The sequence below is a fragment of the Doryrhamphus excisus genome, chromosome 3, assembly GCF_030265055.1.
Source record: "Doryrhamphus excisus isolate RoL2022-K1 chromosome 3, RoL_Dexc_1.0, whole genome shotgun sequence".
Classification (NCBI taxonomy): Eukaryota; Metazoa; Chordata; class Actinopteri; order Syngnathiformes; family Syngnathidae; genus Doryrhamphus; species Doryrhamphus excisus.
Genome location: NC_080468.1, coordinates 21,409,357 through 21,427,625, shown reverse-complemented (window position 1 = coordinate 21,427,625; position 18,269 = coordinate 21,409,357). Strand labels below are relative to the sequence as shown.

The 18,269-nt window shown below is 42.3% G+C and overlaps 1 protein-coding gene across 1 annotated transcript in view; it reads left to right on the top strand.

Annotated features, from left to right (window-relative positions):
• The first annotated feature begins 6,385 nt into the window (after nucleotides 1-6,385).
• The window catches only part of adgra3 (adhesion G protein-coupled receptor A3), a 13,663-nt gene continuing 1,779 nt past the window's right edge, over nucleotides 6,386-18,269 (top strand). The window contains exons 1-17 of the mRNA XM_058068823.1: nucleotides 6,386-7,612; nucleotides 9,967-10,038; nucleotides 11,436-11,507; nucleotides 13,983-14,054; nucleotides 14,136-14,207; nucleotides 14,314-14,474; nucleotides 14,553-14,766; nucleotides 14,995-15,159; nucleotides 15,386-15,587; nucleotides 15,838-15,987; nucleotides 16,055-16,213; nucleotides 16,306-16,473; nucleotides 16,735-16,945; nucleotides 17,013-17,221; nucleotides 17,662-17,786; nucleotides 17,857-17,980; nucleotides 18,107-18,252. Coding sequence (XP_057924806.1) covers nucleotides 7,407-7,612; nucleotides 9,967-10,038; nucleotides 11,436-11,507; nucleotides 13,983-14,054; nucleotides 14,136-14,207; nucleotides 14,314-14,474; nucleotides 14,553-14,766; nucleotides 14,995-15,159; nucleotides 15,386-15,587; nucleotides 15,838-15,987; nucleotides 16,055-16,213; nucleotides 16,306-16,473; nucleotides 16,735-16,945; nucleotides 17,013-17,221; nucleotides 17,662-17,786; nucleotides 17,857-17,980; nucleotides 18,107-18,252 — 2,528 coding nt within the window. The 5' untranslated portion in view covers nucleotides 6,386-7,406. The remainder of the gene's footprint in view (nucleotides 7,613-9,966; nucleotides 10,039-11,435; nucleotides 11,508-13,982; nucleotides 14,055-14,135; nucleotides 14,208-14,313; nucleotides 14,475-14,552; nucleotides 14,767-14,994; nucleotides 15,160-15,385; nucleotides 15,588-15,837; nucleotides 15,988-16,054; nucleotides 16,214-16,305; nucleotides 16,474-16,734; nucleotides 16,946-17,012; nucleotides 17,222-17,661; nucleotides 17,787-17,856; nucleotides 17,981-18,106; nucleotides 18,253-18,269) is intronic.

Here is an 18,269-nt window from a genome sequence, read left to right as displayed (position 1 = left end):
CTTTTCACTTCCTGGTTGCTGTGCACTGATATAAGTCTTTTTGGAGCGGGAATTAAGCTTGAAACATATATATAAATACGTCTTTGGTAGCGAATGTGTTAAGTATACATATACATTACATTAAGTATACATTTGCATCACAAAAATGCCTCCTCAATGCCTCAACAATTGCTCAGCGCTATTTTCTCTCCTTTGGTATAACTGCACGCTACCGCTTATCCATTGTTGTGTCAGTGTTTGCGTAAGTGTTCCACAGTGTTTACATGCCTCTCGTCGCAGCGGTCACACACAACAATGGATAAGCGCAGTGATAATTATTCAGACAGCGGTCATGCGGTGTGCTAGCAAGCTTGTTGTTGTGTGGAACATATACGTCATCGCTAATATTATTATCAGCAAAAAAAAAGCCAATACCCATACAAAAAAATGTTACGATATCTGCCAATAATATCAGGCAACAAAGATTCTTGCACTTTTTCCTCCTGCGTGAGGTGCAACCCAAACATGCCGCAGCAACGCTATGAAGAAGGGGGGCTGGCGGAGACGGCGACACCCCATTGCTCTTTCCACCACGTCGCCCAGGCCCGTGTCAGGGGAGGGCATCTGATGATGGAGCGCTCTCATTCCCAGAGTTGAGAGACTGTGCTGAAGGTGAGAGGCGTCCACCGAGGAGTTCTTTAATCGGACCCCGTCTGCTGCCACCTTGTTCACAGAGATAAATGGACTTTTTGACAACGACGAATCACACGTCACCTCGGCTTTGATAAACAAACGCTGTTGTTAAATTCATCATGTGGCCATGTAGTGAGAGCTAATTAAACAATGCAATGCAAGTCAGTGGGCCAAAATTCATACTGTATGGTAATCAAGATAATGTACAAAAACTGAGTGTCGCATTTGTCAAAAAAAACAAAAATATGGGCATGCAAAAACCAATGTCCCACTGTACTTTCTATAGGAAAAAATGCTTTTTTTCATTTTTTTGGTTTTTTGTCTGATATTTCGGAATGGATTAAAGATGAAAATGAATGAAGACAAAATCGACCAATATGACAACATCAAAGCCAAAAAAAAAAGTAAAGTATGTAGAGGAAACAAATTAATTAGACGACCCATATTTCTGGGGTCTTTTTGGAGTCGGTCCAGAATCAGCAGTGGCAGTTGGAGCTTCAATGATGCCCCGAGACCATCATCATCCCCCACCACAAAACACCTCAATTAGCAGTCAAACTAAACAACTCACATTGACTCACAATTTACTCTGTGTTGTTTAACATCTACATAGTCAAATAACATATGTTGGAGACTCTTGGCCGGTGATATTTTCAATATAATACAATATTAAGATAGCATGTAGGCCACACACACAGTCAGGAGATCGGGAAGACATGTATGTTCATGTCTCACATAAGGATTGTGGATGATTTTTTTTAATGCAGTTTTCTTCTAACTGGAAACCAACAAAGTTTGCTTTTCATTATGAGCAAGAGTAGCAATTGTGTTCATGCATGAATGTATACACACTGTCATCATCGCTGCCTTGAAGGCACACAGGGAAGATGAATGGCCACTAAGTGCTTTGCGAATCACATTACAGTCCATAGATTACTATAACTATTTTAGGTAAACCCCCGCCAGCGATGAGATGAGTCTGATTAGTCGGCTTGGACGCATTGTTTTTTTGGGGGGTGGGGAGGGCACTTCTTTAATAGACTTGCGCTACATCTTGCACAATCTGTTTATCATCGAAATGAGACCGCTCTCCATTTATTGACAACATTTGGCTTAATGTGTTTTTGCAAGGGGGAAAAAAAAACCTCTTCAAACTCTTTCCATCAACTCAAAATATAGATTAGTCATCTCTCATGCCTAAAAATAAGTGTAGACGGATGCCTCATGAAAAATGACATAACACTAGTCAAAGATGTCAATGATCCCCGCCGTCCACAGACTTGTTCACATTCAACAAACTTGTAGTGGACGGGTGGAGTGGAGAGGTGGGAGTAAGGGATGGGGCGGACACATAATAACATCATCAAAGCTCAGCTTTATGTATTCACACACAGCATCAGCATTTGGTATGAATGTTGAACATCATATCAGTCTCTTTGTAGCAGCAGTGTTGAAAGTTACTTTCACTTTGTCTTGGAGCACACAATAAAACAACAACAATAACAATAAAGCAACAATAAAATATAAATATGATATGCATTTACATAATATTCAATTTTTCCACAGCCCGGTTCCTCCAACCAATGGAACGGTACCAGGTGGCAGCCCGTTGATTGGGGACCCCTGCTCTACATGACATGAGTGTGCTGCTATGTTTATGTTTTTAAGTAAAACGTATATGAGAAAGTCCTATTAATGAAAGTATTTAATAGTTTTAGAAGCTGACTTCATTGGCTCAATATGTTTGTGAAAAGAAAAAAAACTCTTCAAAGGCGTTTACCATCAAGTCCAAATACGGATTTGACGATAGTCATCCCTCACACCTAAAAATAAGCAGGGACAGATGCCTGACAAAATGCTGTGATATCAGTCAAAGTGGCGTCGATACATCACTGCCTCTGAGTGTTTACATGCCCTTTGGGTCACTTTCACATGTGCAAAAAAAAATCACTACATTTTTGTGTGCGTGTGTGTGTGTGCATGCGTGTGCAAGTCCTATCCAGCCAGGGATTAATCCAATCCATTATCTGGCAAGGGCTCAGGGCAGCTCAATCGATGGCGCTCTCAGTGGCTGCTGATGAACTTCCCTCTCTGACAAGGTGTATCACTCAAAGCTGTCGCGGGGCAGCGTCTCGTCGCGCATTCTAAAAAAAACACACCTGCAAAACAATACAAAAAAACACATTTAAAACAGCCTGTTGAGTGGATTAAATGCCCGGCCAAACAGTTCAGTAGTAGATGCTATACTGTACTACTGTAGGAGGTTGGTTCTTGTACTCGAGCAACATAATCAGCAGGTAAACAACACTTTTTGCTACTACAATGTCAGTAGTAGCACAACCTGCGCTGTCCAGGTTGATCCAACAATATCAAAACGCCATGTATTACTATGCTGCAAAAACGTGAGTCAAATATTCATTGTGACAGGAGCGTTTTTCTGTTTTTGAAGACTACATTTAATAATGTAAAAGGTATGTGATGCAGCCCAGTCAATTAAACAAGTTAATAGTTTTCCACGATTACTTCATGTTGCCTGTGTCAAGTCAAGCATAAACTGACATTACGCTGAAATCCTTCAAGCTGAAGAAACATTGAGGGACGGCGGGATGATGATGATGATGGTGTGGATCAAATGGCAGGCAGTTATGAGATGTGTGCGTCTGATGCCTTTTCAAGATGCTGCTGTTTGGACCGCCGCCGCCAGTCAATCACGATTACAATGGCGGCGGCGGAGAGGAGAGAGGAGAAAGAGACGTGAGCGGTGGCGCAGAAAGAGCACAAGTGATAATTACAATGCAAGGGACAAGATAATGGGAAGACGCTGCACTCAACCAATCATTTCATGTATCGGCTGCCTGCTGAACCCTCCCCCTTCTTCTCACTACCTGTGACAAGCAGCAATCACAGGTCATATTGGCGGGATCCAAAATGAATTAATTTGACGAACACAAGGTGATCTGTCTCCCGAGTGTGTTTTCCAAGTGTCAAGGAAAATTCACTTGGACGCTTTTCCACAGTGAAAACAAACACCAAAAACAATGTGACACAACCAATCAAGACAATAACATTTCTCATAGCAAATAATGATCATTCGTTCATTGGTTCCTTGGCCAAACTGTCCCCATTTTAACTATATGATAAACAATAGTATTCTACGCCTAAATAACTGTAAAATACAGCACTTGCCTTTTTGTGGCTCAGTCTTTGTGGGTTGTGCAATTGTTTCTGCAGATATTGCTTCGGTTGTGGTGGGTTCCTCCGGTTGTTGCTGTGGTTGTTTCAGCGGATGTGCTGTTGTCTTCTATTATGTCCCATTGATTCACATGAACACCGCAGTAAAGTTATGTTTTAACAAGCAACATATGCAATAATATACGTATTAAGAGTGATGGATTGCTCGTGCGCAGTTCACTTCAACGCTTCACCGGCATCCGCACAATTTCTACCAAGGAGCGACTCCAATGCCATCGCTCATCGCTGAGCGAGGAGGATCCTCTGGTAATCATGCACATCATAAACAACTTCATTTTCATTAGGACTTTTTTTTTTTTACACTTTACGGCAAATTTCATTTCGACGACACATTGATGAATGTTTCTGTTTCTGGCAGCTCAAGCTGGAGGAGTGTGGCAGAACTTCAAGGTAAAATGGTGGCAGTTATATTTAAAATGAACATGTCCTTCTATTATGAACATGCATTGTGTTCTGTTCCTTGTGGTGTCTTGGAGCAATCTATCAGGGCTTTGTTGTATGTGTCTGATATTGTATTTACTGCTGTTACCAGTAGAGGGTGTTGTATTTGTGTTACACCAAACGTGTGCTATTACATTGAGTTTTGAGTCAACTAGTAGGGTTTCCACTACACGTAATTGATCGCGGCGCAGTGCCATCACAATTAAAAATGCCACACCTTAAAAATTATTCTTTTTTTAAACTTCAAAACAATATTAAGTAATATATTGTATGAATGGATACATATGCTATATGGATACATACAGTAAGTTGTTTATTATTTCCACACATATTGACCACAATTGTTTGAAAACTATTTAAAATATCGTTAAAATGTTTCACTGTGCTATATTTTGATAAACATGCACCGGAATTGCCTGTCTGCCCTGTTGGCAGTTGCACATGTGTCACCAGACAGATGTTCACTTTGTTTCTTATTATCGAGAGAATAAAAAATAGTCTGTAAAATATGTAGTCAATTGATGACAGCATATCACAGGCTGAGCTTATTAATGCCAGAGTATGTGATCGTTCACGTTTCAATCTGACTTGACTTTCTGGCATCTTTGTTTACACATTTTGTCTGGCTCTCACAACCTCTATGGTGGCAGCGACTCGTTTTTTGGCCCCCGTTTTTCTTTCAAGGAGTTGGCAGCCCTAGCTGCACCCAACATCTAGCTGTGCTAGCATTTGCCATGTGATAAACTGGCTATTGTTCTTTCTCTGGACAAATAGAATAAAAAATTCCCACCCTCGCTATGCTCTTTGTGCACCCATTCCTGTCGGCTGCATGTGTAGATTAAAAAAAGGCAAAGGGGGTGAAAAAGAAAAGACCACACAGTTTAAAAGGCGCTCAGGTCAGCGGGAGGGGTGGTGAAGCCGCTGCTAATCCTTGGCTAGTAACACTTTAAGCCTGCACACTTCACAGCCGCTTCATTTCTACCTTTTTTTTCACTGGAGCAAAAGTGCTTGTTTTGTTTTTTTTCTATCACCTGAAGCAAACCACCTGCAAGTGGTGGCATGGGAATAGTTTCCAGGGAGACGGGCATGTAGCGAAATAAGCTAAACAGGAGCACTCTGCTGCTGTTAAAGACAGACTGCAAAAAGGCTAGTCAAAGATCTTCATCATGTTACGGAAGCAGTTTTTAAGGACCTATTGCAAAAATGCTTGTCAAAGATCCTCTATATGACAGGAGGATGTATCTAAAATATTAGGAATGATGCTAATCTTTGAAGTTGTGATGCTGACAGGCAATTAAGATCAAATTTGCCCAGTTAGTCATAAATAAAACTTCAAATCCTAAAGGCGGAGGGGTCGGGATGGCTGTCGATGTCGACGCTAAGGACTCAAAGCAGCAATCAAATGCTAGCTCACAGGCAAATTAGCTCTTGATGGGGGTCAAAGAGACAACATGCAATATGATTCATTGAACGATGGATGAATAAAACGCTTAGGAGAGAATTTAAAGCATGGAAAAGCCACCAGGTTCTGTAATTGTTTGTATTAGTCTGATTGCCATACAACAACTTTTAGCACTCCCGGGTTGTGGCGTGCTATTGATTTGTTTCAGGTGATTAAAGCTGCAATTTGTTCTTAAGTAGGCAACAAAAACAATCATGGCAGCGTGTCACTGAGGAACAAATTGCAGGGAAAATTATACATACTGAAGTAACTGGGATTACAAATCAAATGGGAAAAAAGTGGGTTAGTGTTCCTAATATGGCCTAATGTGACCAATGGCAATTGTACACCACTCACAATAGTAAACATTGGTATTATTATGTATAGTATTACCTTTGTATTGATAAGTCGCGGAAAAGCAATACTTTGCTTCTCTCTAGTGGAATTTAGGATATTGCAAATCTGTTTTACAGACTATCAAACACATCTAGCAACACTCTACTGTCCTCTAGTGGGCATTCATATAATTGCAAGTCAGCACAGTCATTGAAATGACATACTCTGTGTCTAACAGTTCATCTTTACCTCTAGTGGACGCTTCCTGATATTACAAGTCCGTTTGGCTAGGTGCTTGTGAAAGCTAGTACATAGACCATGGTAAAAACTTATTTCGAAGTTTTGCTACTAACATAATCTTCAGTATAATTGAATGGATACTATTATAACCGCACAATGACTCCAAATTGTCGGTTGCCTCGTGCCAGCTGTGGATTTTTGTTAATACCAACCGACCACGCCAATCCTCTTATTGGTGGAGAAAGAAACTTTTTGTTTCAAGGTTTAACTTTGAATTGTGACAAACGTAGATATATTAATTCAACTATTCTAGTCGTAGTGTTGTCATAATGTTTTTTTGTTTTTAGAAAAAAACGGCACTTCCGAATGTTTTATTTTGGAACACACCGGAAGTGTGTTGAATCCCAACACCAGGAAAGCTTTGGGCAGGACCGTGGGAAGAGCTTGGACATCTGAATGGGCAAGAATTCGCTTGTAATTCATGACAAAGACACGAAGGGGACCAAACACACACGATGACGACTTTGGATACATTTTTATAAGAAATGCAAGCCAGTTTTGCTTGTATTTTGATGCGTGGTAACTTTCGCCTCCTGTTGTCGTGTCGAAGCTCATGTGGATTTCCTGGTGTAAAAGAGGAGACGTTTTGTTTGGGTCAGACACTGGCGACTATGTTTTTTGCGTGGATAATTTGGGGATGACCGGGAAAGAAAACATATATTTGGCATCAACACAGCAAACAAAAGCTTGTTAGCTCGCAGCCACAGTGTTGCGTTTGGGGATTTGTATTCTTGCAGGAAAATCCGCTTGTTTTTGAAACGGTGGAGCTCAATGAAGACACAAAGAACAATTCTGTTCCATTGAAAGTGGAGAAGAAACATAAAAAATTGAGGATGAACAGATTAAAAGGCTATAAGTTAATGTTTGTGAATAGTATGTCCGTCTAAACAAACTTAAAAACGCGACTTTCCTCAAGTATTTTCATGCCATTTGTCCATTTCCGCCGTGGTGACTTTAGGGCCCCATGGGAAAAATGAAAGTGCTACACTTTGTTGTGTCGCTAGTCATTAGCATTAGTGTCGGATCAACTCTGGACGCGTCCAATTGCAAATCATACGACGAACGCTCGAAAAGCCCAGTGAAGAGCCCGGACAGGAAGGTGGTCTGCAGCAACATGGAGCTCCATCAGGTGTTAGCGCCTGAATTGTTTCCCAATCGGACCGTCACACTGTGAGTATAAGTGATCATCTTCCAGTTTACGAGGGCCTTTGAAAGCATCGCTTCTACTATGGTATTCAGAGTATGGGTAATTATTATGAATTAAATACAGTTTATGGTGTATTTCAATTTAAATGTAATTAAAAACCGATAACTTGTGTAACAAAATTATGTCTTTTTTTTACTTGGAGGAGAAAAGGCAGGTTTTGTGTGTTTTGAAGATTGCAGCATGGAATATGAGAATACTAGGGCTGTTTGCCGAGTACCCAATGACCATGACCTTAGGTGAGGGTGTGAACGTAGAGGGCTTTGCCTTAGCTCTGACTAATATTGGAGTATGACAGACTCTGGTCATGAGCTTTGGGTAGTGACCGAAAGGACAAGATTGTGGGTACAAGCAAGTTTTCTCCACAGGGTGGCTGAGATTAGGTGAGAAGCACTGTCATCCGGGAGAGACTCGGACTGGAACTGCTTCTCCTCCACATTGAGCCAGATGAGGTGGCTTGGGGAGGTGTTCAGGGCATGTCCAACCAGCAGAAGGCTTCAAGGAAGACCCAGGACAATATATATGATGAGTTTCAGAAAACCGTGTTGTATTTATTGAGCTACGACACTTGTGGATTACACACCAAGTACACAAGTGTGCCATTTAGTTCCAATAGCTTTGGAGGGCATTGTCTGACTTGTACAGTAAACATGTCCATTGGCCATTTGACTTTGTGGATTATTTCTCCAGTGGTCAGTCTGTTTCATTTTATGACAAGCGCGTGTTTGGGCTGATGTGTGAGCAAATGTATCTGCCATGACAGATTGCATTAATTGGACTTTATGGACTGTTTCTGCTTTACTCTATGATGCACTGGTGGTGGTCATCATTTATAACTGGTAGGAGGAGCATTTATAATTAGAGGGCCCAAGCAGGAATTGGTTGCAGTCACATTTTATTCGACAATGGTGGTGCTCTGAATGCCTTTCCGCTGAGGAAGGAAAAAAAATGCATTCCTGGCCTTCCAAATGATACCACATGCCTGAGTAATCCGAGAGAGAAAGATGCATTTTGTTTGGTACTAGGAACATTTGCCTGGCAGTCTTGTAGGAAGCTATGCCATGTTCACCTTGATGTAAGATAAGCTGACTTGGTTTTGGATTCTGTAGAGGATGATTGACAGGAAGAAAAACATAGATTTGTTCTTGTGGCTGTGAGTTGATGACACAGGAATGCAGCACAGTATGTAATATGTAGCACAAAAATGTTGGTGTTGTAGTCCTGAATCTCGATTTTCCATAAATAACATTGAGTGGAATATCACCATCAATAGACAGGATGTGTCCCTGGGGACTTCTCTGTGCATCAAGATAAGCGGGGCCACTGTCGACCGTCTGGAGTCCCCAGGCAGACATCCAGAGACAGAGGGCAAGGCTAGTCGTGCTGCAGACGTCCTGAGGTTGCCAGCGGGGGAAGGGCATTAGGAGGTTCTGACTTAAATAACAGTGATCCCCCTGTTTTTTCAGTAAACTTTTAAAAAAATATCTAGACCACCGACAATTATAAGATATCCCTGATAGTAAGTCAACCCCACTATTTTAGGACCCCCTTTTTGGGAAAAACACTAGTTGGGTTGCATGTATAAACTATTTATTAACCCTGAATATTACAGGACCCTGAATATAAAGCAACCCCTCTTTTTCAAGACCTGCTTTTAGAAAGACATAGCAATCTCTAGACCACCAAATATAAGACAGGCCCTCATTTTAAAGACCTTTTTTTCTAGGGGAAAATGCTGTCTTGATTAGTGATCCACCCTTCTTTTTAAAACCTGTTTTGGGGAAAAAAGTTACCTGTTGGCTTGCATGTGTAAATCTCTCGACCCTGAATATAAGACCTGTATTTATTTATTTTTTTAGACTTTTGTAGGAAATGACACCTTATATTCTGATCAGTACACTATTACAAGTAACTATGCCTTGGAATATATTCTTCTTCGGGTTTATCATCTGTGATACCCTGCTGAAAGTCTTTGGGTTTTGTTTAATTTTTGGACCCTGACTGCTTTTGATTCATGGCCATTGTTTCTGTTCTGTCCTTTCCCACACAAACCCACAGGGTACTCTATGAAAGGCAGCAATTCAGTGAGTCACCAGTCGCCAGCCCTTTAATAAAACATGTCCCCCTGAAGTCCCCTGTAATGATTTCAATATGGCCAACAGTTGTGGGTACCGCTAGCGTGGTACAGTCAACTGCCGTTTGCTAAAACCCTGGGTTCTCGAGTGACTATTCAAGTCACAGTAAGGGTGTAACAAATGGATTGTAAAAGGGAATTCATGTATTCATATGCTTTGCCTAATATTGTTTTCTGGTTTCACAGAATTCTCAACAACAACAAAATTCAAGAACTCAAGAATGGTTCATTTGTTGGATTGTCTACACTGGAAAAACTGTAAGTATCTTGTTTTCTCTCACATTTTTTGCCCCATATAACTGATTTTTGGAAATGTCATCACTCTTGTTCATACCCACGAAGGTTTCCAGAAACTGGCTTAGGGCCACATGTGATTTATGACACAGGGAAATGTTTCCTCGCAGATGGAAAAACCAGACCATTACTACAGCATTACTACATCGAAAGGGAACTAAAGCTATGCCTTCTGTTACTGTGGAGTTTTCTTAGCATTTTACCTCACTACATCACAAAACAATTTGTTTTCTCAATTCAATGATCCTTTATATGACAGGAGTGCTCTGGGCATACAGTACTGCTAGGAACACAGATCAAAGAATCTGTATGTGACAGGGGTTCCCTTACTGCAAAAATTCTTGTCAAAGATCCTCAATGTGACAGGAACATTCTGCTGCTTTTAGTACCTCCTGCTTAAATGCAAGTCGAAAATCCTGCTTCATGGACTGACATTAGTGCTGAAGCTCAAAAGACAAATGGAAGTGTGTATGCTTAAAGCGTGTCTCACTGAGCCCTCCAAGCCTTTTTTACGTCCTTTTTGTCTGAGTGGCTAGACGATGTGGTCGTAAACTGTTGCTTGAATCCAAAGGCAAGTGTACCTCCAAAAGCTTCCTCTGTGCCTTCTCGGCCACAAAACCACCCCCACCTCTGTCTCTCCTTCCCTGTTACCATTCACCATCATCCAATGGAGCGGCATTGTCATTATAATGAGGCCACGCAAAGGTTGGAGGCAATACAATCCCTGAAAGGTCTCCCAAGTTTCATCAAATTCATTTAAAATAAAAATGACTATCCAATCCTCCCCCTCATTTCTGCTGCATTTTTCTACCCTTCAACCCAGCCGGGAGACAGGCAAGAGAATCAGTTGTTTGTGTCTGTGGCTACATTGTTGTTTTCAAGGTGTCTGCAAGGAAACAAGCCACACTGAATGCCCCATTATTATATACAAGATGAGCACTAGCCAAACATCACATGCTAATTCTTTCTACTTAGTGTGGAAAACTGGCTCAAGTGTCCTTCAGTCAGGATGTTTTCAAGGGAAAAAGTCAGGGAAAGGCTAGATTATCCATTCATGAATCCAACCATGATGTGTCTAATGCAGTTAATGTTAATAATCTTTAAATGTACACTGGAACCTCGGTTCGCGTCTGCTGTGTGATCATATTAACATGTCGCAATTGTTTGATAATGTGAACTGCTTTAGCCCGTGGCGACAGCACCTGGACATGACGTCATGTGCAACGCAGCCATAAGCACAGAACCTCACCAGCAGACATGTTTATAGTTCTTTTCTAGTAGTGCTCCGGTTTATCATTTATTGCATCACTTTGATCTGGCAGACATGTTTGTAGTTATTTTGTTTTTGCTTTCTTTTGCAGGGACCTGCGCAATAATCTGATCAGCCGAATCGAACCAGGTGCTTTCCTGGGATTGCCAGCCTTGAAAAGACTGTAAGTTCACAGCACACGTCCATATTTTCCACACACTGCTGCAGACTTTCTTCCTGTGTAGAAAGCAGCTGTTGTGCCTATCAATGTTTGCTGTGTGTGTGAGCATGCAGGCAGCTCCTCTATGTGTCCATAAGGGAAGATGGTCGACTTTACTTCCACTGCCTTGTTTAGTCTGGCCCTTTGCCAGAGACAGCTTGGCGGCTCTTATACTATTTCACACACAGCGTTGTACAATGTACAATTGGAAAGTATTTTGTGTAAGAAAAATAATGAATCTGCAGATGTTGCCAAGCTAACGTTGCGTTTGGCTGCGCTTGTGGAGCAATACGACAGAGACAGGAAGGCATTTAGCTTGCTGCATTCTCATGGCTTTCACACGCTGAAGAGTGTCATGGCTGCTGCTGATGCACTTTGACCCTGCATTCAGACATACCAGCTCCAGTACATATACAGTACATATACAGTATATATAGTATTTCACAAAAGTGAGTGTACCTCCCCACAAAAGAAAGTATTGAAAGTAAGGTTGGGTGATATTTTTTATGTACCGATATACCGGTATAGATTCTTCCCATAATAAGAAAATTACTTATACCGGTATACATGATAAGCATAAACAAACCGACTTGATGACTGCGTGCCATTGAGGATGTATAATAAGAACGAAATGCTGTCATCCTGAGGAGTAGGAACATTCGTGTATGGAAGTATTTACTCAGTAGACTGCTCAGTCGTGGCACAAAATCAAAAACAATCCCCTCTCAACCTAAACAAGTTGAATTGCCGATAAACGCTGGTGAAAGCTGGTAGAATCTCCTCTTACAGAGCACGAGTGGAAGCTAGCAGCAATTCGCTTGTGTGGTTTTGTGTGCATGACTTGGTATGGCTTTAATGTAAACAAAGTTTTATAGTGGCCGGTGACGACATGGAAGTTCTATACGAAAAATATGAGAAGCACATATATTTTTGAATGTAGCTCATCTGAGCTGTAAATACACACTCTCCACATACTCAGACCACACTTCCATGACCATCCTTCAAAATAAGAGCGCTGTTTGCCTCATGTCTGCCTAAACAAAACAAGAGTGTCATAAACATATCTACATATGCAATTGGAATTGCATGGATGACTACATCCTCCTTAATCACAAGCACAGTATATCCAAGTTTACTTTCTATAGTACTGTCCCTTGACAACAAACTGTCGGACCTACAGTATCCCACAGAAATGAGTGTGGATTCCAGTACTAGAACATACACAGTGAATTCCCCTGACCGAAACAGCTGAAGGTCCCAGCTTTGGTCTAATTATATATCAGGTTATTTTTGCTCCCACTCTTCTTATCCGGCCCCCACTTCCCTGATTCCTCGGATGAATCTGGGATAGATACATGCTAAAAATAAAGAGAGAAAAAAGATCTTTTATCGCATGTACTTGTCGCACATCATCATGATACCGGTAATTAAAATAAAGGCGCCATCTTGTCTGGAAGCTTGCTTGTCCCTTGATGTGTCATTCCACGCTTTTGAATTCAGACTGTAAAGTGAGATGAAAGCTAATTTTCCGGCCTTTCTGAAGTTACCACTTTCCAGACGCTTGTCCTACTTGTCCTACAGTAATCCTAGCATTACTTTCTACACTGCACACACTGCTGTGGTTGTGGTTGACATGGCATAATCACACATGATGAATCACCTCAGTCTTCCTTTTTGAAGACAGGAAGAGACGCCTTCCCTGAAGCACCTTGAATGCAGCACCTTCAAGTCCCAACATGCATTCCTGAAAGGGGATATTTTTGCTGCTTTTTGCTATTTAAGGCACTTGTCTTGTGAAAACTTTGTGTAGTTATTAATGCATTAAAACATGTTAAAACAGTCCTGAGCTAAATTTTAAGAAAATTGTCAAGAAATTATATTTCGCACTGTTGGAGCTTCAAAATACAAAAGAAGAAATGGGCCTCAGATAAAAAATATCATCCATCCATCCATCCCAAGTAAACGTGTATTACAAACACCATTAAACTGAAATAAGCTTATACATGATCAAAGTTTAAGGCCATAGTTCTCATATATTTTCACTCAGAACTTCTACATTGTCACCAGGAACTGTAAAACGTCCCTTAAATTAAAGCCGTATAATACAACGTGATGAATATACGTACTTATCAAGCTTGAGTCGCACGCACACAACCACACAAGCTAACTCCTGCTAGCTTCCACTCATGCTCTGTAAGAGGAGATTCAGCCAACTTCCGCCAGCGTTTATCACCAATTCAACCTGTTCCACACTAAATGTCTTGACTCACAATTACTAATTGCGTTAGTGTAAATGCTCTTTTTTGAGCATTGTCACTATTCCTTGATGCTCAGTAGCATTATCCTGAGTGCACGTCTTCGTCATTTAGCATTCACACCATAGATGCTCAACTCTCAGCACGGTGACGACATAAATATAGTGTCTCCCCTTGTCCACAGGGACTTGTCCAACAACAGCATTGGCTGCCTCAACGTAGACATCTTTAAGGGCCTCACCAGTCTCATCAGGCTGTAAGTGTTGAATGTGCAACAGTGAGGATGTTTGGACTACAGACTAATGTGTGTGTTTTATTTTAATCAACATATTTCCAGGAACCTTTCAGGGAACATGTTCTCTTCATTGGCTCAGGGGACATTTGACAACCTGCTGTCTCTAAAGTCACTGTGAGTAACCTTTTACTCCAACTACCACCTTAAACAATATTGTCTAACTATATGTCTCAAATATATTTTATTTACCTTTTTATGTACCTTGCTGCCAACCCTTCAGAGAGTTCCAGACGGCCTACCTGCTGTGCGACTGCAACCTCCTGTGGCTTCTGCGCTGGGTCCACGACAGAAATGTGGCAGTCAAGAACACCAAGTGCTCGTATCCGCAGTCGCTGCAGGGCCAGTTGATCACCTCTGTCAAGACAGAGCTCCTCACCTGTGGTAGGGCCTTTTAATAAGGGTACCCTTTTATGTTAAGGGTACCACACTATTAATTCTGTAAAAAATGCTTACTTCAAGATGCTCCACTCGAGTTGCCATCCTTCCAGCTGACTCCATCCCAGCGTCAGGTGGTCTTCCAGGGGGATAGCCTTCCCTTCCAGTGTCAGGCTTCCTTCGTCGCCGAGGACATGCAAGTGCTGTGGTACCAAAATGGCCGCATGGTGATGCCGGATGCCGCCCAGGGTATCTTCATTGAGAAACGTGTGGTGCAGAATTGTTCCCTTATTGCGAGGTAACTATAATAACAGACTGACCATGCCTTTTTGGTTCTGTGTCTATTTTAAATATGTGTTCTGATAAAAAAAAATTCGACAGTCGAAGATCTCCATGTGATTGGATTGCACTAGTCTGCTGTTTTTAAAGGTCCATTGCTAGGAATGCTATTCAAAGATCATCTAAATGATAGGAGCACTGATTAACATCTTGACACCACACTTTTTGGTTATGTGTGTTCTGGCAGCGCATTGACCATCTCGAACATCCAACCGGGCTTTACTGGCAACTGGGAGTGCCGAGTCAGGACGAGCAGAGGAAATACCACCAGGACAGTCCACATTGTGGTGTTAGAGAGTTCTGCCAAATATTGTGCCCCCGAACGTGTCTCCAACAATAAAGGAGAGTTCAGGTAGGTTAAAATAAATCATCATTATTATTGATGGTAGTAGCGATTGGATACCTTAGTAATGGCTATACATTTAGCAACCACTTGTGGTCAAAACTATACATTAGAAATGATTACCTATTGCCCGGAATATAAGAAGAGATTTGGCGCCACCTGATGGTTTGCATGTTCAGTATTAATCTTTCGACCTCGTATATAAGATGACTCGTCTTTTCTGACAACATTCTAGGTGGCCTCGCACCCTGGCTGGAATCCGAGCCTTCCTCCCTTGCAACAGGTTGCAGTCAAGCGCAGGAAGCTACTCTGGTGGGTCCAGCGAGGAGCAGCGGGCCTGGCGCTACTGTAACCGCAATGGTCTGTGGACCGAGGATGATTATTCACGATGCCAGTTCCAAAAGGATGTCACCAGATTCCTCTATGTCATCAACCAGGTGTGTTTATGTCTATGTTTATGTCAATGATCCTCCATATGACAGGAGCACTCTGCTGTTTTTTGAGGACCTACTGCAAAAACATTTGTCAAAGATCCTCTATACGTGACAGGAGCAGTCTGCTGTTTTAGGAATCTGCTAGATGTATGCATGTTATGAACTTGAAGATCTTGTCAAAGGGCCAGATTTGGCCCACGGATCACCAGTTGAATGTTCCTACTTTTCGACATTTCTCTTAATGCCATCTTAGATGCCTTTGAATGAAAGCAACGTGGTTCCCAGGGCTCGCCGCCTCCTCGTCTACACCATCGACGCTGCCAACTTCTCAGACAAGATGGACATCATCTTTGTGGCAGAGATGATCGAGAAGTTCAGCAAGTTTGTGGAGAAGTTTAAGGACGTAAGGATGTTTTGATGAATGAATGTCAACGGACAACATGGACATTCTGACGTCTCCCCTTGTCCAGCTGGGCGAGGTGATGGTTAGCATGGCCAGTAACCTGATGCTGGCGGAGGAGAGGGTGCTGTGGATGGCCCAGCGGGAGGCTGCGGCGTGCTCGCGTATCATCACCTGTCTGCAGAAAATAGCGGCCCATCGTCTGGCATCAGCACAGGCCTTCTCCCTGGTGGGGACTCATTGATTCTGTTTCCACAAACTGACAGCTACAGGAATGTAGTAGCACAGCATGCCTTTAACAAAATATTGGTCTTTTTGCAGACATCCCCCAATATAGCACTGGAGGCCCATGCGGTCAAGGCCAACGAGTGGAACGGCATGACCTGCATGATGTTCCAGAGGCCCACCCCTGAACGGACCCCTGGGCAGGACCGGCAGCTCACATTTAAATGCAACACCACAGGCTCCTTCTCCAGCGTCTTACACAAGGTCAGCAAGATGAGCCATGCGTATCATCTATTTTTTTTATATTTAATACATTTGTAATTTTAGTAATATTATGTCAAAATTAAAAAATATTATTATGACATGTATTTTTTTTATTCTGATAAATTATATTTATTCTCCCTTAGAGCAAAGTGCTCACAGGAGAGAAAATAATATTTACATCAACATGAGATAATTTAAGTAATTAATCTTATATTTTATTTTTGTAGTATTTATTATCATGATGGAATTGTCTTCCCCTAGAGCACCACAGTGGAGGCATCTCTGCAGCTCCCTCAGTCACTCTTCACCCAGGCAGCACTTCTCTCCGGGCAGGTAGAGGACACAGTCTACAGGCTACACCTCCTGGGCTTTCGCAACGGCAAATTCTTCCCCTCAACGGGCAACACCTCCCAGCTAGCGGATGGTGGAAAGCGAAGGAGCGTGGCCACCCCAGTCATCATGGCCAAGATAGGCAAGTCAGGACATTTGGGTCTCTCTGAATATTTACTGTTTTTGTTGACACCTCTTATCTATTCTAGATGGCATTTCGGTGCGTATGCTGCGAACGCCAGTGAATGTGACCCTGCGGCGCTTCGCCAGGGGCTCCGACGCCTTGTCTGCCTGCTGGAACTTCAGCATGGCAGGCGGCCAGGGGGGCTGGCAGAGTGATGGTTGCCGCATTTTGGGCCACCATGACAACTTCACCACCATATCCTGCAACTCACTGGGCAATTACGGACTGCTCATGGTAAGAACAAGCTTTTGATACATTTATCTCAATTATTTAAAAAAAGTTGTTTTTGCTGTTTTCCTGTCACAGAAAATGTCACAGAATTTGTACAAAACTGTACAAAATCCCAGTTCAGCAGCAAAGGCCCTCTGTGAAATCCATAAATGTTCAATCCTCACTCACTCAATGCTCATTCCTGGATTCAAGTCCAGATTGTGAAACGTGTGTATATTTAATGCCCACTGCAACCCATTTAGGCAGCAAATTCTGTTTCAGTTTCTCCTGCAGCCCATCTAATTGCTCCCTTCACTGGTTGTTTCCCAATAGTCCGGTATTGCAATTCATTATGCTTCCATTGCTTTAAGATGTCAATATTGTACGGTAACTTTGTCCTCCTGTTATAGTTTCTACTGTATCCCATTTAGTCAGACCTGACATTGTGGTATTTTTAATTGTAGGACCTTAGCACTGTGGACTATTTCACTCCCAGCATTCAGCCGCTGCATCCAGTCATCTACGCCACCACCATTGTGCTGCTCTTCTGTCTGTTGACGATCATTGTTAGCTACATTTACCACCACAAGTAAGACATTTTGACTGCATTTGGACACTTTTCTGTTTTGTCTGCTAATTGTCAATTTTGTTTGTTCAAGGTCTGTCCGCGTCAGCCGCAAGTGTTGGCACATGCTAGTGAACCTCTGTTTCCACATCTCCCTAACATGCGCTGTATTTGTGGGCGGCATCAATCAGACCAGACATCCAAGTGTTTGTCAAGCAGTGAGTATAACAGCTTTGGTAATAATGCTTTGGAACAGGGCTATTGAACTGGTGATCCACCTACTGCCACCCCCCCACTCCCCCCACCGAGGCCGCGTTGTACTAGATTTGTGTTTTTTCTTGCAGGTTGGAATTTTACTGCACTATTCCACACTGGCGACCGCCCTCTGGGTAGGAGTGACGGCACGTAACATATACAAACAGGTTACTCGGAAAGCCAAGTGTCAGGAGGACCTGGACGAGCCACCGCCACCGCCACGTCCTATGTTAAGGTACGTCGTTCACCACA